Here is a 27,339-nt window from a genome sequence, read left to right as displayed (position 1 = left end):
TTTGTGGATGAATGAAACAATAATACAAGGTTTGGACCTTTCGATCTAAGACTAACTGGGGTTGCTCCTCGTAGCTCAGATCCGCGCTCACAGCAATATCCTCGTAATGAATCACATGCTTCGGATCGAACACGTATTTTCGCAATTGCGACACATGAAAAACGTTGTGCACATTCCCAAGGCTGGGCGGCAACGCTAAACGATAAGCTACGGGTCCTACTCCTTCTAGAATTTCATACGGCCCTATAAAACGCGGTTTCAGTTTGCCTTTAACTCCAAAACGCGTTATCCCTTTCGATTTTGAGGAAAACTTTATCACCAGCGTGGAACTGTAAGTCCGTCCGTCGAATGTCGGCGTACGACTTCTGTCTGTCCTGAGCTTCTTTCATTCGCGCGCGAATCTGTCGAACGATTTCGACCATTTCTTCGACTACATCGAGTCCAAGCGCTCTTTGTTCGCCAACTTTATCCCAGTAGAGCGGAGATCTACACTTTCTCCCATAAAGTGCTTCATATGGCGCCATGCCGATCGTTGCTTGAAAGCTGTTGTTTTAGGCGAACTCGATCAAAGGGAGTGCGGTCTCCCAACTTCCGCCTCGGTCGAGCACCACGGCTCTTAGCATATCCTCGAGAGTTTGTATCGTTCTTTCGGATTGTCCATCGGACTGGGGGTGAAAAGCGGTGCTAAAGTTTAAGCGTGTTCCAAGCTCGCGTTGTAGGCTAATCCAAAATTTCGAGGTAAACTTCGGGTCACGATCAGACGTTCCGAGATAGCCTATTCGATCCATGGGTTACGGGGATTGGTATGAAATGCGCACTCTTGGTAAGTCGATCTATGATCACCCAGATCGCGGTGTTCCCTTTGAGGGTCTTCGGCAATGCCGTCATGAAGTCCATAGCGACGTGCTCCCATTTCCACTCGGGGATCTCGAGCGGTTGTAGCTTCCCGTACGGTCGTTGGTGTAGGGCTTTCACCTGTTGGCAGGCTAAGCAGCGCTCCACGAAAGTTGCAACAACTCTCTTCATGCCGTTCCACCAAAAGGACTTCTTCAGATCCTGGTACATCTTTGTGCTCCCGGGGTGAGCAGTGTATGGGGTTTCGTGGGCTTCGCTCATGATCTCGTTCCTAAGTCCTTCGTCGTTCGACACGCACAGTCTCCCTTCAAAGGTGAGTGCGTTGTCGGAAGCCTCACTAAAATTTCCGGATTCACCGGTTCTCACTTCGACTCGAATCTCCTCTAATCTCACATCTAGTCGTTGTGTTGCAACGATCCTCGTTCTTAGATCAGGTTCTACTACTAACACGGAGATTCGGCCTTCTACAGTTTCGGGTGTCCTAACTACTTTTATCCGCAACTTACTCAACTCTCGTACTAAGCCTTTCTCTTCTGTCAGAAAAACGGCGAGTTGCGAATGGTCTCTACGGCTTAAAGCATCTGCTACTACGTTTGCCTTGCCGGGGTGATAGTTGATGCCACAATCGTAGTCCTTCACTAGCTCGAGCCATCTCCGTTGTCGCATGTTCAGGTCCTTTTGCTCGAAAAAGTACTTCAAGCTCTTATGACCCGTAAAGATTTCACACCTAACTCCGTAGAGATGGTGCCTCCAAATCTTTAGGGCATGCACTACTGCGGCTAACTCTAAATCGTGGGTGAGGTAGTTCAACTCGTGCGGTTTCAACTGTCGTGACGCGTAAGCGATCACCTTGTTGTTCTGCATCAACACGCATCCTAATCCGACTTTCGAAGCGTCGGTGTAAACTACGTAGTTCACTCCAAGCTTTGGCACAGCTAACACTGGTGCGGTGGTCCGTTTCTCCTTCAAAAGTTGGAAGCTCACTTCACACTCCGGCGTCCAGTTCACCTTGATTCCTTTCTTGAGCTGCTGGGTCATTGGTCTCGCTATCTTAGAGAATCCTTCTATGAACCTCTGGTAGTATCCTGCCAAACCCAGGAAACTCCGAATCTCGTTTGGCGTCGACGGCGACTTCCACAGTTGCACCGCCTCGACCTTGGCGGGGTCCACTCGGATTCCTTCTGCTGACACGATGTGCCCTAAAAAGTTGACTTCCTTCAGCCAGAATTCACACTTGCTGAATTTGGCGTACAGCTTCTCCTTCCTCAACGTCTCCAGCGCGATTCGCAGGTGCTCTGCGTGCTCCTTCTCGTCCTTCGAGTAGACTAAGATATCATCTAGGAATACTAAGACGAACGTATCTAGGTACGGGTGGAAAACTCGGTTCATCAAGTCCATAAACACGGCTGGGGCATTCGTCAGACCGAACGGCATCATGACGAACTCATAGTGACCATATCTGGTACGGAATGCGGTTTTGGGGATATCCTCCTTTCGCACTTTCAGCTGGTGGTATCCGGACTTCAAATCCATCTTAGAGAACACTCCAGCTCCTCGAAGTTGGTCGAACAGGTCATCTATCCTCGGCAAAGGGTACTTGTTCTTGAGGGTCAATTTGTTCAACTCTCTATAGTCGATACACATTCTCATTGACCCATCTTTCTTCTTAACGAAGAGCACCGGTGCGTCCCACGGCGAAACACTGGGCCTAACGAAACCTAAGTCTATGAGCTCTTGAAGCTGAATCTTTAATTCCTCTAACTCCTTAGGCGCCATGCGGTATGGTGCCTTCGATACGGGTGCGGCTCCAGGTTCGAGATCGATCGTAAACTCTAACTGCCTATCTGGCGGCGGCGGTCCAGGTAATTCCTCGGGAAAAACGTCCGGAAAATCTCGTACGACAGCAACGTCTTCAAGCCTCGCTTCCTCCTTCTCTTCTCCGTGGAGATAGACAAGGTAGGCCGGGCGTCCTTTCTTTAACATGGCGGTGGCTTGTAACGCGGAGACTATAGCGATTCGTCGGTTCATCGCGATTCCGTGGTACACGGCGGGTTCCATTCCCGGGGCTTGTAGGGTTATTAGCCTCTCCTTACAGCGAATCGTCGCAAAGTTCGCGGTTAACCAATCCATTCCTAAGATTACGTCAACGTCTCTCATCGCTATAACTCGCAGATCGTAGGCAACTAGTTTAAGCTCTCCTAGCGTGATTTCTATGTTCGTGCAAAAACGGGAAATCTCTACTATCCCTCCTACTGATGAGGACACCATCATCCTAAGTTCAGACTTCCTAGTAGGCAAACTTAAGGTATGCACACATAACTCAGAGATGAACGAATGAGATGCGCCCGTGTCAAACAAAACAACAATAGGGGTATTGAGGATTTCGCCTATACCTGCTAGATTTCCACTCTCGGGCTTTCCTTGCTCGATCGTGGGCTGCTTCTGACTAATGGCGTACGCTTTAGCCGGGGCGGGAAGTCTTGGGTGGACAGGTTGCTGCAGCCGCAGTGGCTGATTCTGGTTTGCTCCCGAGCCTGTAGGTGGCGCCCTCGGCTGCTGACGGAAACTCTGATGGTTCTGCCTCGACCCGGTTCCTACGTTCCTACTCGGACACTCACTAGAGAAATGACCGTTCCCTCCACAGTTGAAGCACCTATTCGAGTTCGGTCCTCTAAACTGCCCGAAATGGTACTTGGCGCAAACGTTACACTGTGGTGGTCTGGCACGGGGGTCGCTTCTCGTATTGAACGAAGTTTGTCCTCCTCCGTACGGCGGCCTGTTCTGAGCGGGGCGGTATCGTTTATTGTCATAGTGAGTCCTACTCTCCTCCCATCTCCTCTTATCATGGTTAGGACGTGGCGGGGGTAAGGTCATGGCGGTGTTCCCCGTGCTCCTCTCCTTTGGCATTGCTGCCTCTACATCGAGTGCGAGGGCTAACGCCTCGGCGTACGTAAGGGTTCCACGGACTGCCAATGCCATCCTAATCTCGTGCCTAAGGCCCTCACGAAACTTATCGGCCAGCTTCTCATCGGTGTCGGTCTGTTCAGGCGCATAACGGGTCATGTCACAAAGTGCGCGGTTGTACTCGGTTACGGACAGACGTCCCTGGGTGAGGTTGTGAAACTCGGCGGCTTTCGCCTTGCGGTAACTCTTGAGTACGTATTTGTCGTAAACTTCAGTCTTGAATTCTTCCCAAGTCATCTCGTCTATGCGATCCTGGGGCATGGTCTTTAGCTTGGTATCCCACCAGAAATCGGCGGATCCGGTCAGCTGATGCGTCACACAGATCATCTTCTCCGCATCGTTGCACACTAAGATCTTGAAGATGCGTTCTAAGGCACGTATCCAAGTTTCAGCTTTTGCGGGTTCACCAATCCCGTCGAAGGTAGGAGGCTTTTGGTCAAGGAACAGCTTCACGACTTCCCTATCTACTCGTGGTGGTGGTGGAGGTGGTGGTGACGGCGGCCTAGGTTGCGTCACACTTTCTTCTACCGAAGCCTGGGAGGCAGGTTCCTCGTTCCTCAAGTTGCGTCTAGGCGGCATTCTGATTTATCACTCTCGAGTTGTTAGCGCACTTATTTAAACCTCAAGGTAGCGTTAGGGTACTTTGAAAGGAAAGAAAAAGAAATTTTTAACTCATTCACAAGTAGGGTCTAAAGAAAGACCACACACACAAAAAAAAGTTGTAAGGAAATTTGTCGTGCAAAAGAGAACATAATAAGGTTGCACCATAAGGCGGAAATCACTTGGAAGACAATAGAGCGAACAATTATATTCATGCGATAAGGATAGAAAAGAGTGAAGACGGCTCTTCGCCAGATTATAGAATGAAAGGTACGCATTCCCCATTAAATTTTCGAAAAGCGGTCTCAAAAGGTCTTGGTAGAATGAATGGAAAAGAGCGATACAATCACGAAAGAAAATAACAACATAAATAGGAGTTCTAGAACTCAAAAACATGGGGAAAGGAAAAAAAACAAAATTTCCATTTGGGCACTAGACATCTCCGCACTCGTCCTCTTCGGGTTCTCCCGACTCTCCGACACTCTCCGCGTTCGAACTCCTCTCCTCTCTCGAATGATCCCATCTCCTCGTCTTTCTTCTCGTCGTTTAGGGGCGAAGGGGTCGAAGTAAGAATCTCTTCGGCCTCTCTTATGATCCTTCGAGGGGCCAAAACGCGCATCCTAAGGATCCTTCTACGGGGAACGCGAGCAACGTGCGGCTCCTCATCGTCGCGATACTTCATCCGACGTTCTGCTCCTGGCGAGTACCTTTGCGTTGGCGGATGGAGTGGAGGTCCGTCAACGGCGGCAGACATGGCCGGAAGTAAGACTCCTATTAGGCCGACGAAATCTCCTCGAGGCGTGTATTTGGGCGGGCTAAACCAAGTGTAGGATACTGAGGCTTGAGCGGTCCACTCACTCCAAGGGGAAGGTAGTATATGGATAAGTCGCATGATTCCCTCGTGATGGGTAGTTCCGTACGCGTAAGCGTCCAGCCAATGACCGTAGAAATCGGTGACGAAGTTCAAGAGGAACTGCTCTTCGTCCCATTCCAGCTCTCTATAGCATTCTACCGGAAAGTTCCTATTCTTGGCGTAGCGGTGACGCATAAGAGCATGATATGGTTGAACCATCTACAAAAGGGGAAAAGGAACAAGTCAGCACCGTCACAAAAGGTGGAAAAGGATAGAAAGTGGGTGATCTCAAATGGTGCTGCGAAAGTGTATAAAAGTCAAAAGGTGATGGTTCAAAGCGTTGCGTCCAAGGTTCTCGTCCTTAAGATAACTATTCGTGCGTTCTCCATTCGCGTTTCGTCGAATCCCCATATACACTAACGGCCTTATACTAGTCATTCCGCGTTTCTATTGTTGGTACAACCGCTGTGATCGTATAGCTAAGGCATGCTAGGTTCAAAGTCCAAGTCTAAGTATCGCAACATTTCAACATAATCTCATGCAATCACATTCGCATTTCAAAATTCTCACAAGTTCTCATACAACACTCAACAATTCACCATTCAAGAAGCATCGCTTCACATTCATAATATCTCCAAGCTCATAGGGTTCATCATTTAAGAAGCATCGCTTCACAAGCACAACAATATTCTCAAACTTAAGGCATGCTTCTCACAAAAATAACACTTTCAACCAAAATTTCCAAGAGCATAAAGTTTCAATCATAGAAATATTTGTACCTCTTTCTTCGTGGTTGAACGAGACGAGTCGCGGTGTTGAACCTTTCCGTATTCAGTTTATTAACAAAAGATTACAAGGACAACTTAGACTTTCGAAAAGACTCTTGGGTACAGAGCGGAAAGAAACTGAGGCTCTGATACCAACTGTAACAGCCCGCCCTCCTAGGGTACAATAAATGCGGCGGCTGCTACCCAAATAGACTCCAAAGAAGTAAACATAGGCTAGGGTTTCATTCAAAGAGTGTTGACCAAAAGATTAGAAAGAAGTATCAGAGTATTTAAAACAATAACTTAACCTAGGAGTTTAAAAGAAGAAGGAAGGTATCATAAATAACGATCAAAACATCTGAAGAGTACGACGAAATATCCAAGACTAAATCACAAGAAAAGGCTAAGGCCTCAAACTGAAGGCAAGATGCAAAGGTTCCAAAAACAAATTCCAAAGTGTATCAAAATTCAGCGGAAGATGACCAAGAGAGAGAATAGCTATGTATGAAGACACAACTATGCTTGAAGTTCATAACCACCATCTTAATTAATTAACAAGCTCAACACCCGCCACCACTCGCCATCGTTCAACCTGCACATAAGGAAAACACATGCAGGGCTGAGTATTTTGAAATACTCAGTGAGCTCATTGCCAAAACGTTTTATAAGTTATGCCACCCTTACCAAGTGAACTCGAGTTATAAGCAGTTATAAAAGAAATATCACGAGTATCACAAATTATATTTTCATAGACTGGCCAGTCAAAATAATCTCCCATTTTCTCATCAAAATAACGATCACAATATTCCATGGTGCGACGAAAGTGTGGCCACACTTTTCGCCCACGAGATCGGGCGACTAGCAAGGACGGCTCCCGATCCCATCGTGTACACAGCCTGGTAGGGCTTGCGGCCCATACTCAGACCCGAATTCGTATAAGCATATCCAATATCACATTAAAACAAACATAGGCATGGCATAACAGTTAAACCACCCTTATAACACCAAACAACATTTTGATAAAATAATAGAGAGTTTTTAGAGTAAAGCCCACCTCGACTGCTTAGTTTTCAAGTAGTTTCGCTTTTCCGTTATCAGGCTTCGCAACCAAAGTTTCACCTTTTAATCACATAGGCACATATCACAAATTAGGTTTAATACTATTCTTACTCATGCATGTCTCAATACTCCTTTTTCCTCTTCCATTGATTTATCTTATCATTACTAATTAATCAAGATCATGTTCATCACACAAGAATATTTAACCATCAAACACACTCTACACAACACAACACACACACACCACATGTCACACACACACACGCCGCACACACATACACGACACACACACATACATATTCCCACACCCCTTTTATCTCTCTCACTCAACCAAAATGCATGAGGGTTCAAGAAGACCGATCAATCGGTTAGAAGAAGAAAAAGAAGAAGAAGAAGAAGAAGAAGAAGAAGAAGAAGAAGAAGAACTCATAAACAAAATACCTTTTTAGAGAAAAACAATCGGTAGAAACAAAGTAGAGACTTGGTTCTTCAAGAATCTTGGCGTTCAAACTCTAAATTGTTCTCAAAGGATGACAAAATATTGGTGTGTGGAAGAAGAAAAATTGGAGAGAGTGAGGAATGGTGGGGGCCGAAAATTTTGGGGTCTAGGGTTGGGGTCTTCTCTTATTTATAGTGCTCAACAAGATCTTTAGGTAATTAGAATAGCATATTTGGTAAGATTTTATTCTACACAATAATTAAAATAATATTGTGAAGTAGAGAAGAATAATTAACAAAAATAGATCCTAGGGCAAATCTCCCTAGTTTTCGAAAATTAGGCTCTCAAAATAGCCAAGGCTTTGTTTTGGTATATTTTACGGAGTAGAATAAAATATCACGGAGCAAAATAAAAATAAGGATTCTCCCAACTTGGGATGGTAATAGGCGTCCCTATGCCTATTTAAATAAGGCATGGATTTTCAAATATTGCCTAGAATAAGGTAAGGCAAGATCTCTTGAAGTATGGAAAGATTTGGTAGAATAATTGAATTCTAGGTATGGAAGGAACTCAAGTAAGGGATTAACTAAAATAAAATAATTCCTTCCTTCCCACAATAGGTGATTTTCGAAAATCACCAAGAAACAAAGGGGCTCGATTTTTCTCTCTTCAAAAGGAAATATTTGGGTCTTGGATTTAATTTGGATAAATATCCCAAGAATTAAATTAAATCCGGAAAAATAGAATTTCTTCCTCAAAAATTCAAGGGGGTCGAAAATCTCAAGAATTAGGGTGACAAGCATTTATGGAAATTTTCTCTAATATTCTCACTCACCCTTAGACAATTAATTTACCACATAATCTCATAATTTAATAAGTCACATGCCACATCATGAATTAATAAGTTTGACTTTTCAAACTTTCAACGCAAAACCCTAGATTCACTTTGGCCATAGCATCACACGCAATAAATGCATTCACGACTCCACGTCATCAACAATAAATTCTAGGGCTCTAAAATTAGGGTTCTAAATTCCGAGATGTTACAAAAAGAGTAGAAAATGCAAGGACCAAACTGCTTATAAAAGACCTTGTGATTGGACTCACCTTTCTTGCTTTGATTGCTTGCTTGATATGTGATTCAGCAGGCCATTGATCAAAGCAGAATTCGATGTTAGAGAAGCTTTCAATATGCTTAAAGCCTGCACAGCATCGAGAATTTCATCTACGCTTGTGGTTATGAATATGAAATATTTGTGGATGAATGAAACAATAATACAAGTAAATTTACCTCTTCCAAGCCAATTTCAATGTCTACTTCCTTCACATCACATACTGGAATCATCTGCTCATTGAGACTGCAAAGGATTGACGAAATATAGAAAGGTATTACAGTTAAATCATCCATCACCTGATATGTTCTTCCCCCTTTGATGTAATTTCCCTTGCCTTGAGGAAAATTATCAAACGAAAACAACGCGATGTTGTCATAGGAATCAGACAAGCTTTCCTCAGCGAGGGGTAAAATTTGGTTTGTGGACACATAACCATGAGGTAGCTGGGGTTTGAGTAACTTGTCCTTGACAAGACAAGTCTTGAAATACTCATCATCGATATGATCGGACACACTCTTGTACAAGTTGTCAATACTCATGATCAAAGACTTGCTTGCAAGAAGGGACTCAACTCCTCCCAGTGGGATGCTGAGCAAACTAAAGAGGAACTCGATGAAATCTTTCTTTGCTTGAACGAACAATAACTTATTTGTCGATTTGAGTAACGTGGCATTCAATATCATCTTCTCGTTGTTGGGGAGGTCTTCCTTTTTAACCTGAGGTATTGAAGTCCTAGATTCAGATTCTAATGTCCCAGAGTTCGTCTGCTTTGTTTTATCGAGCAAGAGGTCTGACAACGGCGTGTGTGAAATCATCGATGCTCTAAGCAAATCCATAATCTAACAAGAAATATATATCAACAAGTGACCACAAACTTGAACAAAGTTATCTAACTCAAATGCAAGATCAAGATCAAAACTCACCTCATTGAGCCCGAGAGCTACATTCAGTTGCTCTGCACTTTCAATTCCTGTGATGTTGAGAATGTTGATTGTTTGCACGAGCCCAATCGCATTAGGCACTATCTGCAAATCATCCGTGATGACAAAAGTTGTTGTTTCATCGGTGAAAAATCCACCTAGTCCCACCTTTGAACCTACAGCTCTTACCATTTTCTCACTACCACACATTTTGCAACTACTTTTATCATAGTAGATGCTTTTACTCCAAAATTTACTACTAGGACACTTCTTACAATAGAAATATTCCGGCAGACAATCACTTATTTCAAGCTTTGCTCTTTTATATGTTGATAAATCAAATGAACTCTTTGGATTGAGGAGACTCAGCTTAGCACCCTCTGTCCAAAAATCGGAACTATCAAGATTCACGACGCTATTGTAGATATTGTTTAGGCATCCGATGATAGGCGTCTCGTCTCCATAATGTTTCTTTAGAACTTTCACAATGCTTCCCAAGGGTAATGTCAAGAAGCTTAACAAAACATCTACAAAATCGCAGTCGGATTCTACAAATAGAACCTTAGTTTTCTCTTTGTTTACCATCACTTTGAGTGAGAACTTCACTTCTTTGGCATCCGACATTTTTATTGATTCTTCATATGAAAAAAATTAATATGACGGTTAAAGGAGGATGAAAACAATAAGGAAACTACTGAAATTTATTGAGACCATATCTTTTTACAAAATATGGCTATAAATGGATTCATATAGTAAGAGCATGTTTGGTCATAGAATATTAATTAAACTTTGATTCCTAAAATATTAAACTTTTGCAAACAATCTAGATTTTGATTACAATATAGAATTCCAAACTTTTGCATGTAAATTCCTAAATTTTTGCTAGATTCTGGATTTGCACGTCAGCTTTAAAATATACCTATAAATTATTAAACTATTCATTGTTCTGATTTTGCAAACAATCAAGATTTTGATTCCAATATAGATTAATGTAAAACATAATTCAACGAATGAACCTAAATCGTGACATCGTTTGATGTTCCATAATGCGTACATGAGTCATTAAACTATGTTAGCGCCAAAATCTTGATTAAATGCAAAATTAGAACAAAATAATTGGGTTTCAAAATTAAAAAGATAATTAGTTCATTAGTATACTGGGCTAAAGTTTTAATTTATAGGCAAATTATTTATATCATACTCCCTCCGTCCACGAAAATTTGTCCCAATTTTTCATTTCCGTTCGTCCCCCAAAATTTGTCCCATTTCACTTTTACCAGTTTTGGTAGTGGACCACATATTCTACTAACTCATTTCTACTCACGTTTTATTATAAAACTAATACTTTAAAAGTAGGAGCCACAATCTACTAACTTTTTCAACTTACTTTCCATTACATTTCTTAAAACCCGTACCCGGTCAAACCGGGACGAATTTTCGTGGACGGAGGGAGTAATTCATAATCATAATTGTCTAAACAAGAACAATTAGCTGCGGTTGTTTTTTGTTAGTTTTGCTAAAAACAAAGGTTTCGATCATGTAGAATGATGACTTACCTAAGCAGGCGATGGCTGAGCGCGGCGGAGGGGCTCTAGGGCTCGGCTGCGGGACGGCGGCAAGCGGTGGCGATTGGAATTTCAAAGTGAAGTGGAAAGGGCGCCTCCTCTTATGGGACCAATATATCTATAAATATATATGTGGAATTTAATTTCCTTATTAAATTAACAAAACCATTCAAATATATATGTGGATTTTAATTTTCTTTATTAAATTCAAATCTTTATTATTTTTTTAAAATGTAAAATAATTAATATGTACTCTAGAGCTTGAAATTTAGGGAGACGATAAAAAACATTGATTTAAGTTTGAAAAATATAGTATAAGATGAAGTTAATGTTTAAAATTATGATATACTCCCTCCGTCCGACAAAGATAGTCCCACTTTGACCCGACACGGGTTTTAAGAAATGTAATGAAAAGTGAGCTGAAAAAGTTGGTGGGATATGGGTCCTACTTTTAAAGTATTAGTTTTATAATAAAATGTGAGTAGGAATGAGTTGGTGGAATATGAGGTCCACTACCAAAAATGGTAAAAGTGAAATGGAAAAATGAGACAATCTTTGTGGGACGAAGGAAGTAATCAGCTATTAATGAAAGTTATGGCCTATGGGATTGACCATAAACTGACCAAACTTCACAATTACTACTTTTTCTTTGCCAATTTGCTCTTTAATTTTTATGGATTGTAGTGTTATTATTGATCTAATTTTAATTTTATGGTGTTCACAGTTCATTTGTACGTACATATTCATGGATACTGGCAATCTTATGAGACTATCTAAATCTCATTTTTTTGGACCAATTGGATCTGGTGATTCGAACCTTTGCAAAATATTGGGATTTGGATTAGGTCCTAGCATGATCTGGTACAGACCCGGCCCATTGTCATCCCTAATTCTACGTAATCAATTTATGATATAGTAAAAAATAGGAGTTCTTTGTCTTAAATCATAATTTTTGGTTGACTTTTGGTCAATTTCATAAAAAATTGCGATTTAAATGACAATTTTTCCATTTATTTAAAACTAGTAGTACAAATACAGTTCATCTTGGAGGACATTTGTAAACAAGAGAAAACTAACAAATTAAGCTTTCATTTTTATAAAATTATAAAATTAAAAGTATCAATAATAATAGTTATAGTGGAGAAATGATAAAGTAAATTTTGCGCACTCGTTTTAATCCCGATCTCTCTCTTCTTACCATCCACGTCCACTGCTCGAACACATCTCCACAATGTCTTTCCTCTGCCCAAACATCAGACCCCTTTGCCCTCATCGGTACACTCGTGTGCGAGCTTGTGGTTGTTGTTGGATGTGGTGTAGGTGAAGTGACATCCGTATCAACACGCCATTCAAATAGATATCAACTTTAAACTATGGACTGATATCCACTTCCACTATTTTGGAGACTAGGTCTGAATTTCTGATCTTTGTTGCAATGTGTTTGGTTGTTACCATTTTAAACTTCTTCAGATTGTACGTCGACCGGATATCTTCTGGGAGGGTCTCCAGATGTGGACAATTTATGATTTCGAGTTGCTCGAGGTCAACCATTGCATATTCTCCAAATTGCATTTTTCTCAGATTCCACAACTCACTTATGCACAAGATTTCAAGCTTGTTCCTCTTGAACACCAATTCTCGACCATTGTATGCATTCCGCAGTTTGAGGCGCCTTAGGCTGGACAACCCCATTAGTACTGGCATCGGGTTTTCATCAAGACAAGTATTTACCAAAGCCAAGTACTCTATCCCACAGGGGAAACTGTTGGCACTTGGTAGCCTAGCTAGGCATCCGTCGAGCCTCAGAGTGAGTATCTTTTTACGCCTATGTAGATCACGAATCTCGTCCAAACATTGCATCTTTTTGAAGCGAAAACCTCTCAAATTAAGGTGATAAAGGTTTCTCAACTTAGCTAGTGATGCAAAGAGCTTGCTTAGATCCGAGTTTTCATCAATTTCTTCAATACCCAATTTATGTAGACGAATCATCTTCTCCAAGTTCGAGACTTCATACGTCCAAGAATATATAGAGATGTAGGTTAGGGTCTCAAGATTTTGTAGCGCGTCTACTAGCAAAGGCGTTCTGCAAATCACATCAGACATGTTGAGAAGACGAAGGCTACCCATTTCCTTGATAATATCCGGCACCTCAACAGCAAAGTTTTGAGCTATATCGAGAACCTCAAGTTTTTTCAAGCCGCCCAACGAGTGTGGGATTTTGGTTAGGTAATTGTTCCTCAATCCCAAATACCTTAACTCCATCAATGTACCGATTGCTTCTGATAAAGTCTTCACCCCAAAATCTTCCATGTTGAGTATTTTGAGGAGTGCAAAACCCTTCCAATAAGACTGTTGTACGTCGTCCAAGTATCGACCACCGCCATGTAAGATGAGAGAAACAAGATACTTGTCTTGATTGAATTTGCATACGCCACAAATGAGGTGTAAGATTAGAGAAACAAGATTTCTATCTTGATTTGTGGACTGATTAAACTTGTCTCTGCCACATTGGATAACACGATGTCGAGGACTCTGTGAGGGTCGACTATTTCCATTGCTCCTTATGATCTCAAAGCCCATTTCCTCCTCTGCTTTTTTGATGGATAGCATGTGTAGTAGAGGATTCACGCGACACCTTTTCACTCTGTTGATTTCTGGGTACGGGTGCACGGCTTCAATAATGGATTGACTAACTAACCTGGCACATGGTGCAATTCCTGTTTTTTACTTCATTTGCAGCCCAAATATAGTGCAACTTCTCTTCTCTCAATATTGCATTTTCCTTAAAAAGGGACATATGCAAGAAACATGCCTTGAGTTCTTCGTCCAAGTTATCGTACATCACCTCCAATTGCTTCAATGATCCACTCAAATCAATTGAATCAAAAAGTGTTTCCCATTCAATCCCCGAGAGTCTTTGCTTTGCTTTCTGCCTTGCAACATCTACTATAGCTAGCGGCAAACCCCCACATTTTTTTAACATCTCCCTGCCCTTCCTCTCCAAGTCCTTTGAGAATTTGTTCTCATTACTTGTCAATATATTAACTGTTTTCAAAAACAATTTCCAGCTCTTATCAGCATCCAAAGCTTTCACCTCATGAGTATAAAACTGTTGTTGTTGAATCTGATTGCAACTGGTGATCAGCAATCTACATCTATGCCCTGATTAAATACCATGTTAAGAAGCTAATGCAATGAGGGAGACAAGAAATGCAATTGAAGTGTGAAATTTGGAAGTCCTACATTAGGCATGTATTTAAACTTCTTAAGAATACTCCAAATTTTTGTTTCGTAATGTATTTTGAGATTGTTCATAAAAGTGCTGTCTAAATTAGGTGTAGTACTACTATTTAGTCTATACTTCTACCAGTTTTGATATACACAATCAAGAAAAGGTTTTGTTGTGAATTAGACTATTTAAAGGGCGCTTCACATCCAAACTTATTAGGTCATGTTTGGTATACGATGGAATTAAATGATAATGCAATAGAATAAGGGCGGGAATGAAATGACAATTTTTTTGTATTTTATTTATATTTTCATTCAATTCCCTCATTCATTATGTCATACCAATCAAATTGATAGAATAAAAATAGGAATCACATTTCATTTCATCATTTCATTCCAATCTACTAAGCATGCCGTTAATAGTTATGAATTGCCCTTTAAATATGAAATTTCACAATCAAGAATAAGTTTGGTCGTGAATTTAAGGGAAATTCATGTCAATCAAGAATATATTTGGGTCATGAGTTTAGTATTGAATTCGCGAGTTAAGGATAAAAGGTTACTTTACTTTAGGCCAAAAAGTCACTACTTTTTAGAAATCTAAAAAAACTTTTTGGTCCTACTCATTATGTGCGTTAACTTTTTTTTTCTAAACAATATGTTTCAGTTCATATTTAACGCTTCCGTAAAAAGGGTCAACTGCATTTTTTGACCTAATTTATTGAGTTAAATATGAACCAAAGTATATTGTCTAGGATCAAAAGCTAGCACACTTAAAATGTATAGGACCAAAAAGGATTTTTGTGCAAATGTATGAGATCAATTTTGGACTTTATAACACGACTGACCATTATTTTTTGACATAATCATTTAGTATGAACCAAAACATATTGCTTAAGACCAAACATGTCTTTTTGACCAACTTTGGACTTTAGTCTTTGATATACTAGTTCAACCTATTATACATCTAAAATGATGTTAATTTTATGGGTGACAAGAAGAATATGTAAAAACAACTTAAATTATATAATCTAGTTTGATAGATATCTATGCCTTTATCTGAAAAGTAAAATAAAATTCAAGCATGCATCCAAACATAAGAAATAAAGAGAAACATACTTGTGTGTGAAAGGGATGCCATGTTTAGCAAGAGGGATTTCAAGCGCATTTCCGGCAGCACGTTGTCGAGAACTATAAACCATGGCGGCATTTCCACCAGGTGCCGGAGAAGCATCTGCTGTAGACTCTGGTTGCCCATCTCCTCCAGCAACAACGAATCTTTATCTCCGTCAACTTCCACCAACTGGCGTATCAGTTCCACAAGCACCTCATGTTTACTTGTGTAACTAGAAAGGCTTATCCATGCGCGGTGCTTGAATTTTCCAACGATGGCCGGATGCTTGTATACTTGTCTCGCAAGAGTTGTCTTTCCCACGCCAACCATGCCTTTGATAAGAATCGGTTTAGCAATAAGCCACATCTCTTCACTGAGAATCACTTTAAACACAAGCTGTTGCACGTCTTTCTCCAAGCCCACCACGACACCTGATCCATCTCCTTCTTCTCCGGCAGTTTGTGAACTACTCACCGCCTCTCCAATTCCAAACTCCAACATGCGCTTTTTTATCTTCCTCAGCCCGCGTAGGTCCTTGGAGATCATATAAGTTTTCAGCCACGTTATGTGTTCTGCTGAAACTTGAGCCATCTCAGCAAAGTCAGCTAGCAAACTATGTTGCCTGCTCTTCTCTTCAGATTTATTGTCTCTCAAGAAGTCCGACATCATTTTGAGCTCTTTTATTAACTCTTTCTGGGAATCTAGTGTTTCCGGTTGAATATAGATTTTGGTCCTCGGCATTTCAGCCAGAAAGCTCTCCAGTTCCCCTATCACCCCTAAGATGATGGCCTCTGACATGCTTATAGGCAAACTGAACGTACGAAAATTGACCACATTTACTTTTCTATTAATTTTTTCACAAAATTAGCTAGCAAGTACTCCATCCGTTCCCTCATAGTTGAGGCGAAACTTTTTGGCATGGAGTTTAAGAAAGATATGTTAAGTGTGTTAAATAAATAGATAAAAAAGCAATAGAGAGAATAAAGTACAGAGAAATAAGTTACTATATATGGAAATGACTCAACTATGAGAGAACTTCCCGAAATGGAAAAATGACTCAACTATGAGGGAACGGAGGGAGTACATAATTTACACTCCCTCCGTCTCATAATAGATGTCACACTTTCCATTTTAGTTTGTCCCATAAAAAATGTCTCATTTCCATTTATGAAAAAAGTTCACTCTCACATTAATACAAAAATTATATTCTCTCTCTATTTAACACACAAAACAAAATCTCCTAAAATCTCATGTCGTCGCACAAGTGTGACATCTTTTATGGGACGGAGGGAGTACATTTTTTTTTTCGGCAAAATGAGGTTTCGAGTAAAGTGGAGAGTGAATAAAGTAAAAAAAAGAATAAAAAAAAAAACTTATCTTAGGAACAACCCTAAAAGGAATACAAATCACTTAGCAAATATTAGTAAATATCAGATGCAGTACAAATTAAGTTCGTGGCTTGCATTTTAACTTGTGAAGAAAAGCACAAGATAAATTCTAAAATAACTCTAATAGATCCACTCGTGCTAAACTCAGTCTAATATTACAACTCTTATGTTTTGGTCAAGATTTATGGATCTAGATCCAGATTTATGTCACACTAGCTACTATTATAATAAATTGGTTATACTTATAAGTTACAAATATATTAGATCCAGATCCAGATTATTTCCATTTCAAATTTAATCCTAAGCGTACTCAAATCAACATAACATCGTAATTAATTAACTATCATTTAGATCAATATTAACACTATATTCCATAAGTAATTACATAATTCAAAATATGTCATAAAATAAAACTGATGATATAAACTCCAACCCTGAAATGAAAAACGGATGCTCTTTCTTGAAACAAAACTGAAATTAGTTTGCCCGTGTTATTGACCTTAGAGGTAGTGTGGTTAATTCCTAACCCAAACGTCTCGAGTTCGAGGGCACCTTGATGCACGTTTAAATTATTGTTTATTTATCATATGACTATCCATCTAGGACGAAGTCATGAGATTCAATCCCTAGATATAATCTTGAAAACCGAACAACATGTAAAAGCTTTGTGATCCTTATTCCTTGGTATAACTCTACTTCCAAATCAAATAACATTATAAATATAAATATATATGATCTAAACTAAATGGATCCGGGTTGAATCTGGATCTCAAGATTATAATCAAGATCCAAATCATATCTGAAAATGAAGCAACAAATAAAAAACCTTAAAAGCAAGTTCCCAAACTTAAAAGGCTTCTATTTGAGATTTATATGTAAATCTCCTCAACTCACCCAAGCAACACAAATTTATGAAGGAAATGATTTCAAAAATCTATACAAAACAACATAATCATGGTGAATTATGAAACGATTCAAAGAAAAGGAATTACCTTGCGATTATTTCTTCTAATCTTCGTCGGCGACTGTGAATTGAATGGAAAAGTGTGTGATATCTTTCACAGTCTGGATGCCGATTTCAAATACAAATTCGTTGACTTAATATGGTCAAATTGATAGGGGAGAATATAAAAATAACAGTAATAAACTATAATACTAGTAATCATGTGAAAGGAAGAAAATAAATGCAGCCCTGATTATTTATTACTCTCTCCGTTCCATAATAATGGAGGCATTTCTTTTCGGCACGAAGATTAAGAAAAATTATGTTAGGTAAGTTAAGTAAAGTGAGAATAAAGTGGAAAATAAAAAAAAATAGAGAGATGAAAAGAAAAAAAAAATAAGAGAGAGTAAAGTAGGTTTGGAAAAATGTATTGACTTTTACTAAAAAAAGAAATGACTTTATTAGTCTGAAACGTACCAAAATGGCAAAATGACAATATTACTATGGAACGGAGGGAGTAAGTGATATCGAAGTGCATAAATTAGTCATTAACTTTAATTTTAAAATTAATAAATTTCAATAATTAATTAATTAGAATAAATATTTTATTAATCATTATTTAAAATTATTGTGTTTTTTTATTTAAAATAATACTCCCTCCGTCTCGCTTTAGCAGTCCAAGTTACTTTTGAGCACTCGTTTTGTAAAAATGATAATAAATAGTTAAAGTGGAAAAATGATAAAGTAAGATAGCAAATGATGTAAATAAGACTCTGACATACTTGGATTTGACATGGTTTTAGAGGGTGGTTTTGTATGAATTTGATCATATTTTGTTTACTATTGGGCATGTTTATATCCACTTCTCTATTATGTTGGTATGTTGACCATTTTGTTAAGAATGTGTAGAGAAAGGTACAAAATATGTGGATGTGCAGCAGCCTTGGTTGAGACAGTATTAACTGGAGATTTTGAAGTCCAATGAGTCCCTAATGCATATCAATATCTTCATCTTCGAAAGAGCTTCGAGTGGGTATCTCGCACGCCTCAATCGGAGTTCGGTAGAAGAAGTTATGACCATTTTACAAACACTGCGCTGTCCAGGAAATTACACCCGGCCGGGTGAATTAACCACCCGGCCGGGTGAATTTTACTCTTTATAATTCTACCCGGCCGGGTATGAATTTTACTCTTTATAATTCTACCCGACCGGGTATGTTATTTTGGCCTATTTTCTTGCCAAAAACGCGATTTTTTATGGGGGATTAAAGGGAAAAATGCCTAGGGTTCATGAGCATTCTACACTTACCGCCTCCAACACTCACACACACCTCCAAGAACACTTTGAGAGAGAGAATTGAAGATTGAAGACTCTAGATCGGAAGATTGAAGACTTCATTCCTAGATTCATTCCACAGGAGTTCTTAGTATCCATCTCTTATGTCTTTCAGTGAATTCTTTGTTTAAACGTGGCTTTTGTGAAGAACATGAGTAGCTAAACATTTCTTGTAGAATTCTTGGTGATGATGCACTAATTTCATAGTTTTTATCCAATTAATTTTGTTCTTACCTTGCTCTTGTAGTTATTTGATTATTCTTGGGTTTATTCATTTCAATTGCTTGATCACCATTTGATTGTTTAGGATTAATTAGATTAATCTGGAGATGAAATAATTAATCTGGAAATAAGAATAATTCACACCTTAATGCAATAAAACTCGGGAGAGTTGAGGTTTTGAGTGAGGTCTTTGACCTAATCGAGCTTTTGGGAGTTAGGGGTTTTAGGATTAGAAGGGGACTTCAATCCTAGCACCTAATCTGCAGGTTTCTCACCTCGGGAGGGCGTTTAATCTTTAATTGTGGTCGACTTAGTAACTCTAGAGACACCATAAGGTAAGGTAATTTGATTGGATAAGAGCTTGGAATTGTGCATCGGATCCTTGAGTTCTACAATTTTCTCTATATTATCTTTTCACTCCGTGTTTATTTGCTTTTATTTGTTTATTTACTTACTATATTATATGCTTATTAGTGTTAGAAAAAAAAACCAAACCTTTCCTGATTCTCTAGACAGTAGTCAACATTTGTTCGTGGTAGTTAAGTTGATACAAATTTGTCTATGTGGGATACGATACTCTTGCTTGCTAATTGCTACATTGTCCCCGTACACTTGTGGGTACTACTTGTGTTAAAATAAGTTGAGTCAGACTCTTCTCTATATTATTCTCTCTCTTACTTTATCATTTCTCCACTTTAACTATTTATTACTCCCTCCGTCCCACAAAAATAGTCCCACTTTGACTCGGCACGGGTTTTAAGAAATGTAATGAAAAGTGAGTTGAAAAAGTTGGTGGGATGTGGGTCCTACTTTTAAAGTATTAGTTTTATAATAAAATGTGAGTAGGAATGAGTTGGTGGAATATGGGGTCCACTACCAAAAATGGTAAAAGTGAAATGGGACAAACTTTGTGGGACGGAGGGAAATGAAAAAATGGGACAATCTTTGTGGGACAGAGGGAGTATCATTTCTACAAAACGAGTGCTCAAAAGTAAATGGGACTGCTAAAGCGGGACAGAGGGAGTATTATTTTAAGCCTTAGAGCATCACCAAGGGAAGAGGTAAATGGAGAGGTAAAGAGGATATAACTACCATATTTACCTCTTCTTCCTAAAAGTTTATTCTCCAAGGGAAGAGGTATTTGAGAAGGTATTATACCTTCTTTCATTTTGAGAAGGTATTTTTACCTCTTTTTGACACAAAAGATAAAAAGTTATTATTTTTATTTGCCTCTCAATTTACCTTCTTCTCTTGAAATTCTTTACTTTATGAGAAGGTATAATTACCTTTTTGAGAAGGTAAATGAGAAATATACCTTTTCAATTTATCTTTCTCCCTCGGAAATGAGGTTATATTAGTTCTAAAGCAAATTTCGAAGCATATTCTAGTTTGCATTACACTTTATTTGTAGGATAAATATGCTTCTTTGTGTAAATTGAGGCCGAATTATAGTGTTTTATAATCTTTTCAGGAGAAGGAGAAAAGTGATAACGACATGTACTTCAGCTTGTTTAGTTCAGATTAGTTCATTTGAATTGGGTTTATATGTTATGCATTTACTTACTTGTAGTTAAACAGTTTGAATAGGATCTTCTAATAAGATGAATTGGTGTGACATTGTTAAGATTGTATAAAGAGTAAAAGTCAATTTTAGTATCAAACATATGAATAAAATATCAATTTAGCCTAAAATATTCACTTTTTAAAAAAAATGGGTCAATAACAATTGAAAATATCGCCGAAGTAGTCTTTTTTTTTTACAGTTCCGTCAAAAAAACTAACGGGTAACGCTAATTGCACAGTGACATGACTGTTAGTTTTTTGACAAAACCGTCAAAAAATAACCACTCCGACAAGGATTTCATTTGTTATGTACATATTTTCCAAAAAGTGAATGTTTTGGACAAAATTCGTATTTTGGTCATACGATTAATTTGGACTAAAATTAACCCTTACTTTTATATGAATTTATTTGTCTCTTGCTTCGTAAAACAACAAGATCCAAAGAAAAAAACCGACAAACAAAATCAAGAATAGGATAAGGATTAACAAATGAAATTAGGAAACTAAACAGACATCATCCTAAGCTAATAAGGTCTTGCTTCAGCTAAACATAACTGTGAAAGATAAAGCGGCCTTCTTGCTTGACGTTGGGGTCGAATTTGCTGGTAGTTGATGTGAGAGCTGATGAGCCGATAAGGATTAACACGAATATCAACTTCAAATTATGGACTGATATCCACTTCCACTATTTTGGAGACCAAGCCTGAATTTTTGATATTCGTTGCAATGTGTTTGGTTGTTACCATCTTAAACTTTTCCATACGCCTCATCGACCGAATTTCTTGTGGGAGGGTCTCTAGATGTGGACAATTCATGATTTCTAGCTGCTCGAGGTCAGCATCTTCACATTCTTCAAATCGTACTTCTCTCAGATTCCACAACTCACTGATGCACAAGATTTCAAGTTTCATCATCTTGAACACCAATTCTCGACCATTGTATGCATTCCGCAGTTTGAGGCGCCTTAGGCTGGACAACTTCATTAGTATCGGCATGGGGTCCTCATCAAGACAAGTATTTACCAAAGCCAAGTACTCTATCTCACGAGGGAAACTATAGGCAGTTGGTAGCCTAGCTATGCATCCATCAAGCCTCAGAGTGCGTATCTTTCTACGCCTATGTAGAACACGAATCTCATCCAAACAAGACATCATTCTGAAGCGAAACCCTCTCAGAATAAGGTGATTAAGTTCCTTCAACTTAGCTAGTGATGGAAAGAGCTCGCTCACATCCGAGTTTTCATCAATTTCTTCAACGCCCAATTTATGTAGACTAGTCATCTTCTCCAAGTTCGAGGCTTCATATATCCAAGAATATATAGACATGAAGGTCAACGTCTTAAGTTTTTGTAGTGCATCTACTTCCAAAGGTTTTCTGCAAATCACATCAGACATGTAGAGATGACGAAGGCCACCCATTTCCTTGATAATATCCGGCACCTCCACCATAAAGTTTAAAGCTATATCGAGAACCTCAAGCTCTTTCAATCCCTCCAACGAGTGTGGGATCTCTTCCACATAATTGTTTCTCAATCCCAAATACCTTAACTCGGTCAATGTCCCGATAGATTCTGATATAGTCTTCGCCCCAAAATCTTCTAGGTCGAGTATTTTGATGTGTTCAAAATTCTTCCAATAAGACTGGCCTGCGTCGTCCAAGTATCGACCACCTCCATGGAAGATGAGAGAAACAAGATACTTGTCTTGATTCGCAGAGTGATTAAACTTGACTCTGCCACAATGAATAACACGATGACGAGGGCTCACTAAGGGCCGATTATTTCCATTGTTCCTTAAGATCTCAAGGCCTATTTCCTCCTCTGCTTTTTTGATGGATAGCATGTGTAGTACAGGATTCATGCGACACCTTTTCACTCTAAACCTTTCTGGGTACGGGTGGACGACTTCAATAATGGATTGACCAACTAAACTGGCACATGGTACAATATCTGTTTCTACACCATTTGCAGCCCAAATATGGTGCAACTTCTCTTCTCTCATTATTGCGTTTTCCTTGAAAAAGGACATATGCAAGAAACAAGGCTTTAGATTTTCATCCAATTCAAGATACATCGGTTCCAACAACTTCAATGTTTTACTCAAATCAATTGAATCAAAAAGTTCTTCCCATTCAATCCCTAAAAGTCTTTGTTTTGCTTTCTCCCTTCCAACATCTATTATAGCAAGCGGCAAACCCCCACATTTCTTCAGCATCTCCCTGCCCTTCCTCTCCAACTCCTTTGTGAATTTGTTCTCAACACTTGTAATTTTATCAACTGTTTTCAAAAACAATTGCCAGCTCTTATCAGAATCCAAAGCTTTCATCTCATGAGTGTAAAACAGCCATTGTTGAATCTGATGGCAACTGGTGATCAACAATCTACATTTATGCCCTGATTATATACCATGTTAAGAACTTAATGCAATATGGGAGACAAAGAAGGATATTGAAGTGTGAAATTAGGAAGTCCTACATTGTGCGTGTATATATACTTCTGAAGTATTAGTTTTTGTTTCATAACATATTTTGATTGAGTTATTTATGGACCGAAACATGTCAGAACCAAAAGCTAACACACTTAAAATGTGTAGGACCAAGAACTTTAGTCTTTGATATATTAGTTCAACCCAATTATATATCTAATATGATAAGTTTCGTGGGTGACAAGTAGAATTATATTAAAACAACTTAAATTATAATCTAGTTTGAAAGATTTCTATGCCTTGTAAAAGCATTTCAGAATCTATTTCTATCTATAAAGGTGAATAAGTTTAAGCATGCAGAGTTGATTCTAACATAAAAAGTTAAAGAAGCATACTTGTGTCTGAGAGGGATGCAAGGTCTGGCAAGAAGGATGTGAAGCGCCTTTCTTGCAGCACGTTGTCGAGAACTATAAACCACAGCGGCATTTCTTCCAGGTGCCGGAGAAGCATCTGTAGGAGACTCTGGTTGTCCATCTCCTCCAGCAACAACGAATCTCCATCATGTGTCACCAACTGGCGTATCAGTTCCACAAGCACCTCATGTTTACTTGTGTCACCAGAAAGGCTTACCCATGCACGGCCGTGCTTGAATTTTTCAATGATGGCCGGATGGTTGTATGCTTGTCTCGCAAGAGTTGTCTTTCCCATTCCAACCATGCCTTTGATAAGAACAGGTTTATTAAGAAGCCACTCTTCTTCACTAAGAATCACTTTAAACACAAGCTGTTGCACGTCTTTCTCCAAGCCCACCACGACACCTTCGTCTCCAGCACTTTCTGAACTACTCACCGCCTTACCAACTCTAAACTCCATCATGCGCTTTTTTATCTTCCTCAGATCATCTAGGTCCTGGGAGATAAAAGTTCTCAACCAAAACTTGTGTTCCGCTGAAACTTGAGCCTTCTCAGCAAAGTCAGCAAGCAAATATTTTAGCCTGCTCATCTCTTCAGATTTATTGTCTCTGAAGAAGTCCAACATCATTCTGAGCTCTTTTATTACCTCTTTCAGGGCATCTAGTGTTTCAGGCTCGTAATCAATAAAGTCATCGGTCCTCGGCAACTCAATCAGATAGCTCTCCAGTTCCCCTATCGCCCCTAAGATGATGGCCTCTGACATGCTTATTGGTAAACTGCACGTACGAAAATTGACAACATTTACTCTGCAATGGTTATCTCAGATTTTGCTTCAGTTTTACCAAATGGATATTTTGGTAATATTAACTCTGAAGATAAGCACTAGTAGAAAGCTAAAATCAAAAATTTTAAAACAAAAAATCAAAACTATTGCTCCATGTCTCTGTCCCAACTAAGCTAGTCGTATACCTGTTTGAGATATCCTAACTAAACTGAATCATTTCTTTTTTAACAAACAAAAGATACATCCAATCACTTACTGTATTTCATCATTTACTTTACTCCCTCTCCATCTCTTCTACTTTTCAACACAAATTATGAATATCTTGAATATCTATGCTCAAAAGTTTTGACTCAAATTAATTGGAACGAAAAGAGTATTTAAAAACCAAATTCGGTTGGGGTGTTTCAAGCTCTCCACTAGGCTCAGGATGACAATGGGTCAGATGTAGATCTACTCTTGCAAAACTCAATCTAATACAAGTCTTTTATGTTTTCGTTAAGATTTACCGGATCTTAAAAAATAAGACTCGGGTCGAGATCCAATTTATCCATGTGTCCCCCTAAATGTGGACTTGGATCCCAATGAAATAGTTTGTACTAGTAGTTTTGAAGTCTTACGTTAAAGTCATACTCCCTCCGTCGCCCCGATTAAGAGTCACACTTGCATTTTTGCACTCGTTTTTTAAAAATGATAATAAATAGTTAAAGTGGAAAAATAGTAAAGTAAGAAAGAGAATAATGTAAAAGAGACTCTTCTCTACCTTATTCTTTCTCTTATTTTACTATTTATTGACTTTAACTATTTATAATCATTTTTATAAAACGAGTGCAAAAACGCAAGTGTGACTCTTAATCGGGGACGGAGGGAGTATTATAATACTATAGTTATAAGTTTCAAATATATTAGATCCCGATTCATAAGATTTGTAGGGTCTGCGAATATATTAGATCCAGATCCAGATCTAGATCCGGATTATTTCTATTTCAAAAGTAATCTTACACAAATCAGCATAATATCATAATTAAGTAATTAATTTATTATCTGTTAGATCATTATTAACACTATATTCCATACAAATTACATAATCCAAAATATGTCATAAAATGAAAGCTGATGATATAAACTCCAAGTCTCCAATTATGAAATGAAACACAAAAGCATATAATCTACTTAAAATAAAACTGATAATTTTTTTACTGAATTAAGATTCTAGAGTTTCCCTTTAATTTTTTTAGATACTTTAATACACTTAATCAAAAGCTTTGTGATCCATATTCCTCGGTATAACTCTACTTCCAAATAAAATCAACATTAAAATATAATCTAAACTATATGGATCCAAATCGTATCCTGAATTTGGTCCTTCAAATGAAGCAACAAAAAAAAACCTTAAGAATATAAAGCAAGTTCCCAAACTTGAAGGGCTTTTGATTGAGATTTTGTATATGCAGCACAAATATATGAAGGAAAGGATTTAAAAAATCTATGTAAAACAACATATAATCATAAACATAGTGAATTATAAAACAATTCAAAGAAGAGAAAATACCTTTTGCGATTATTTCTTCTTATCTTCGTCGGCGACTGTGAATTGAATGGAAAAGTTTGTGAGATATTATCTACAAATTCGTGGACTTAATATGGTCAAATTGATTGGGAATAAAAGAAATTGATTGGCTCAGAAGTATAATATTATAAACCATGTGAAAGGAAGAAAATAAATGCAGGCACCATTATTTATTAACTAATATCGAGTGCATTAATTAGTCATTGACTTTAAAAATTACCAAATCAAGATGATTCAGCCACACCTAAGCCAGCATAATTATAATTATACCATCGACCATGAATTAATTCATCAAACAGTAAATTTCATTGTGATTAGGTAAATATTTTTTTCTACACCATTTATTGATCGATGAAACCTCTAAACTTATATGTTTTTAGATATAACTTGTCACACGTCGCGGTCCATGTGTATAAACTTTCCAAGGTTGACTGCTATCAAAAACTGGTATATTTAGAAAGCCTTAGTTATGGAGGAAGAAATCATCTCTTAATACGACTTGGGAAAGACCCAACAATAAAAAGGAGTTATTTGAAGACACACAACATTGGAAAAGAAGCACAAAATACAAGCAACAACTTCAAATTATGGATCAACTAATTCCAAGGAAAATATACTCAATTGAATGGTAGAGTGTAAATCTTTCTAGAGTTGAAAGAGATTTAAACTCAATTCAGACAAGTTTTAGCAAGTTAATTATTTAGGAGTAATAAAAAATTAATCAATCAACCACTACCTGGGATAGAACAATAAACTAATAATAAAAAAGTTTAGTCAGCTTATATTGGGGTTTTCGATGGCATAATTTAATCTAAAGTCTCCTCGAAATTTAGTGTGAAGGATTAATCATCTTAATGAAGTATGCAGCATCAAGTTGCATGCCAGCTATTTTGTTAATTCTTTTGTCCTAATTAAATACTACTAGTAGGATTTGATCAAGTCTCTCCAACTTCGAAGAAGAATCTCACTCTTTTCAAACAAAATATTACTCACTCCAGCCTCTAAAAATGAAATATTTTAAAATGACAGTAATTTTAATGTAAAACGATTAAAAAAAATTAATAGCAAGAAAAGTGTATTAAAAGATTATGGATTCTACTTTATAGGAGAGAATTTTTTCTTAAAATAGAAAGTTTTTTAGGATAAATTAAAAAGGAAAAGATATCTATTTTTAATAGACGAATCGAAGGAGTACTATTGTTAACATAAGAAGTGTCAAAT

General features: G+C 38.3%; 4 protein-coding genes across 4 annotated transcripts; all 4 read right to left on the bottom strand.

Annotated features, from left to right (window-relative positions):
* Positions 1–8,640: 8,640 nt before the first annotated feature.
* Positions 8,641–10,196, bottom strand: LOC148929798 (uncharacterized). The gene is made up of 3 exons (XM_089057027.1): positions 9,576–10,196; positions 8,829–9,491; positions 8,641–8,739 (listed from the first exon to the last, which is right to left on the bottom strand). Exons 1-3 carry the CDS (start codon positions 10,194–10,196, stop codon positions 8,641–8,643), a joined length of 1,383 nt encoding a protein of 460 aa, XP_088913153.1.
* Positions 10,197–12,508: 2,312 nt separating this feature from the next.
* On the bottom strand, positions 12,509–13,717 carry LOC148929797 (putative disease resistance protein RF9). Its single transcript, XM_089057026.1, has one exon. It carries the CDS (start codon positions 13,715–13,717, stop codon positions 12,509–12,511), a length of 1,209 nt encoding a protein of 402 aa, XP_088913152.1.
* A 12-nt stretch (positions 13,718–13,729) lies between these two features.
* Positions 13,730–16,286, bottom strand: LOC125197195 (putative disease resistance RPP13-like protein 2). The gene is made up of 2 exons (XM_048095907.2): positions 15,485–16,286; positions 13,730–14,299 (listed from the first exon to the last, which is right to left on the bottom strand). Exons 1-2 carry the CDS (start codon positions 16,275–16,277, stop codon positions 13,827–13,829), a joined length of 1,266 nt encoding a protein of 421 aa, XP_047951864.2. The 5' UTR covers positions 16,278–16,286; the 3' UTR covers positions 13,730–13,826.
* A 5,037-nt stretch (positions 16,287–21,323) lies between these two features.
* On the bottom strand, positions 21,324–24,946 carry LOC125195633 (disease resistance protein RPP8-like). Its single transcript, XM_089056190.1, has 2 exons — positions 23,750–24,946; positions 21,324–23,323 (listed from the first exon to the last, which is right to left on the bottom strand). The coding sequence occupies exons 1-2, from the start codon at positions 24,528–24,530 to the stop codon at positions 21,594–21,596; spliced, it is 2,511 nt and encodes an 836-aa protein (XP_088912316.1). The 5' UTR covers positions 24,531–24,946; the 3' UTR covers positions 21,324–21,593.
* Positions 24,947–27,339: the final 2,393 nt, after the last annotated feature.

The sequence above is a fragment of the Salvia hispanica genome, chromosome 4, assembly GCF_029641045.1.
Source record: "Salvia hispanica isolate PSC_SH4W2 chromosome 4, Shi_PSC_v1, whole genome shotgun sequence".
Lineage (NCBI taxonomy): Eukaryota > Viridiplantae > Streptophyta > Magnoliopsida > Lamiales > Lamiaceae > Salvia > Salvia hispanica.
This window is presented reverse-complemented; position numbering and strand designations above follow the sequence as displayed.

Bases quoted from the DNA above. Each gene is read 5' to 3' on its own strand.
- LOC125195633 (XM_089056190.1), bottom strand. From the start codon at position 24,530: ATGTCAGAGGCCATCATCTTAGGGGCGATAGGGGAACTGGAGAGCTAT. The intron at 23,324-23,749 runs GTATGCTTCTTT...GTATATAATCAG, and splicing joins TGCATCCCTCTCAGACACAA to GGCATAAATGTAGATTGTTG.
- LOC148929797 (XM_089057026.1), bottom strand. From the start codon at position 13,717: ATGGGCTTTGAGATCATAAGGAGCAATGGAAATAGTCGACCCTCACAG.
- LOC125197195 (XM_048095907.2), bottom strand. From the start codon at position 16,277: ATGTCAGAGGCCATCATCTTAGGGGTGATAGGGGAACTGGAGAGCTTT. The intron at 14,300-15,484 runs GTATGTTTCTCT...GTATTTAATCAG, and splicing joins GGCATCCCTTTCACACACAA to GGCATAGATGTAGATTGCTG.
- LOC148929798 (XM_089057027.1), bottom strand. From the start codon at position 10,196: ATGTCGGATGCCAAAGAAGTGAAGTTCTCACTCAAAGTGATGGTAAAC. The intron at 9,492-9,575 runs GTGAGTTTTGAT...ATTTCTTGTTAG, and splicing joins TAGCTCTCGGGCTCAATGAG to ATTATGGATTTGCTTAGAGC. The intron at 8,740-8,828 runs GTAAATTTACTT...GATGCTGTGCAG, and splicing joins TTGAAATTGGCTTGGAAGAG to GCTTTAAGCATATTGAAAGC.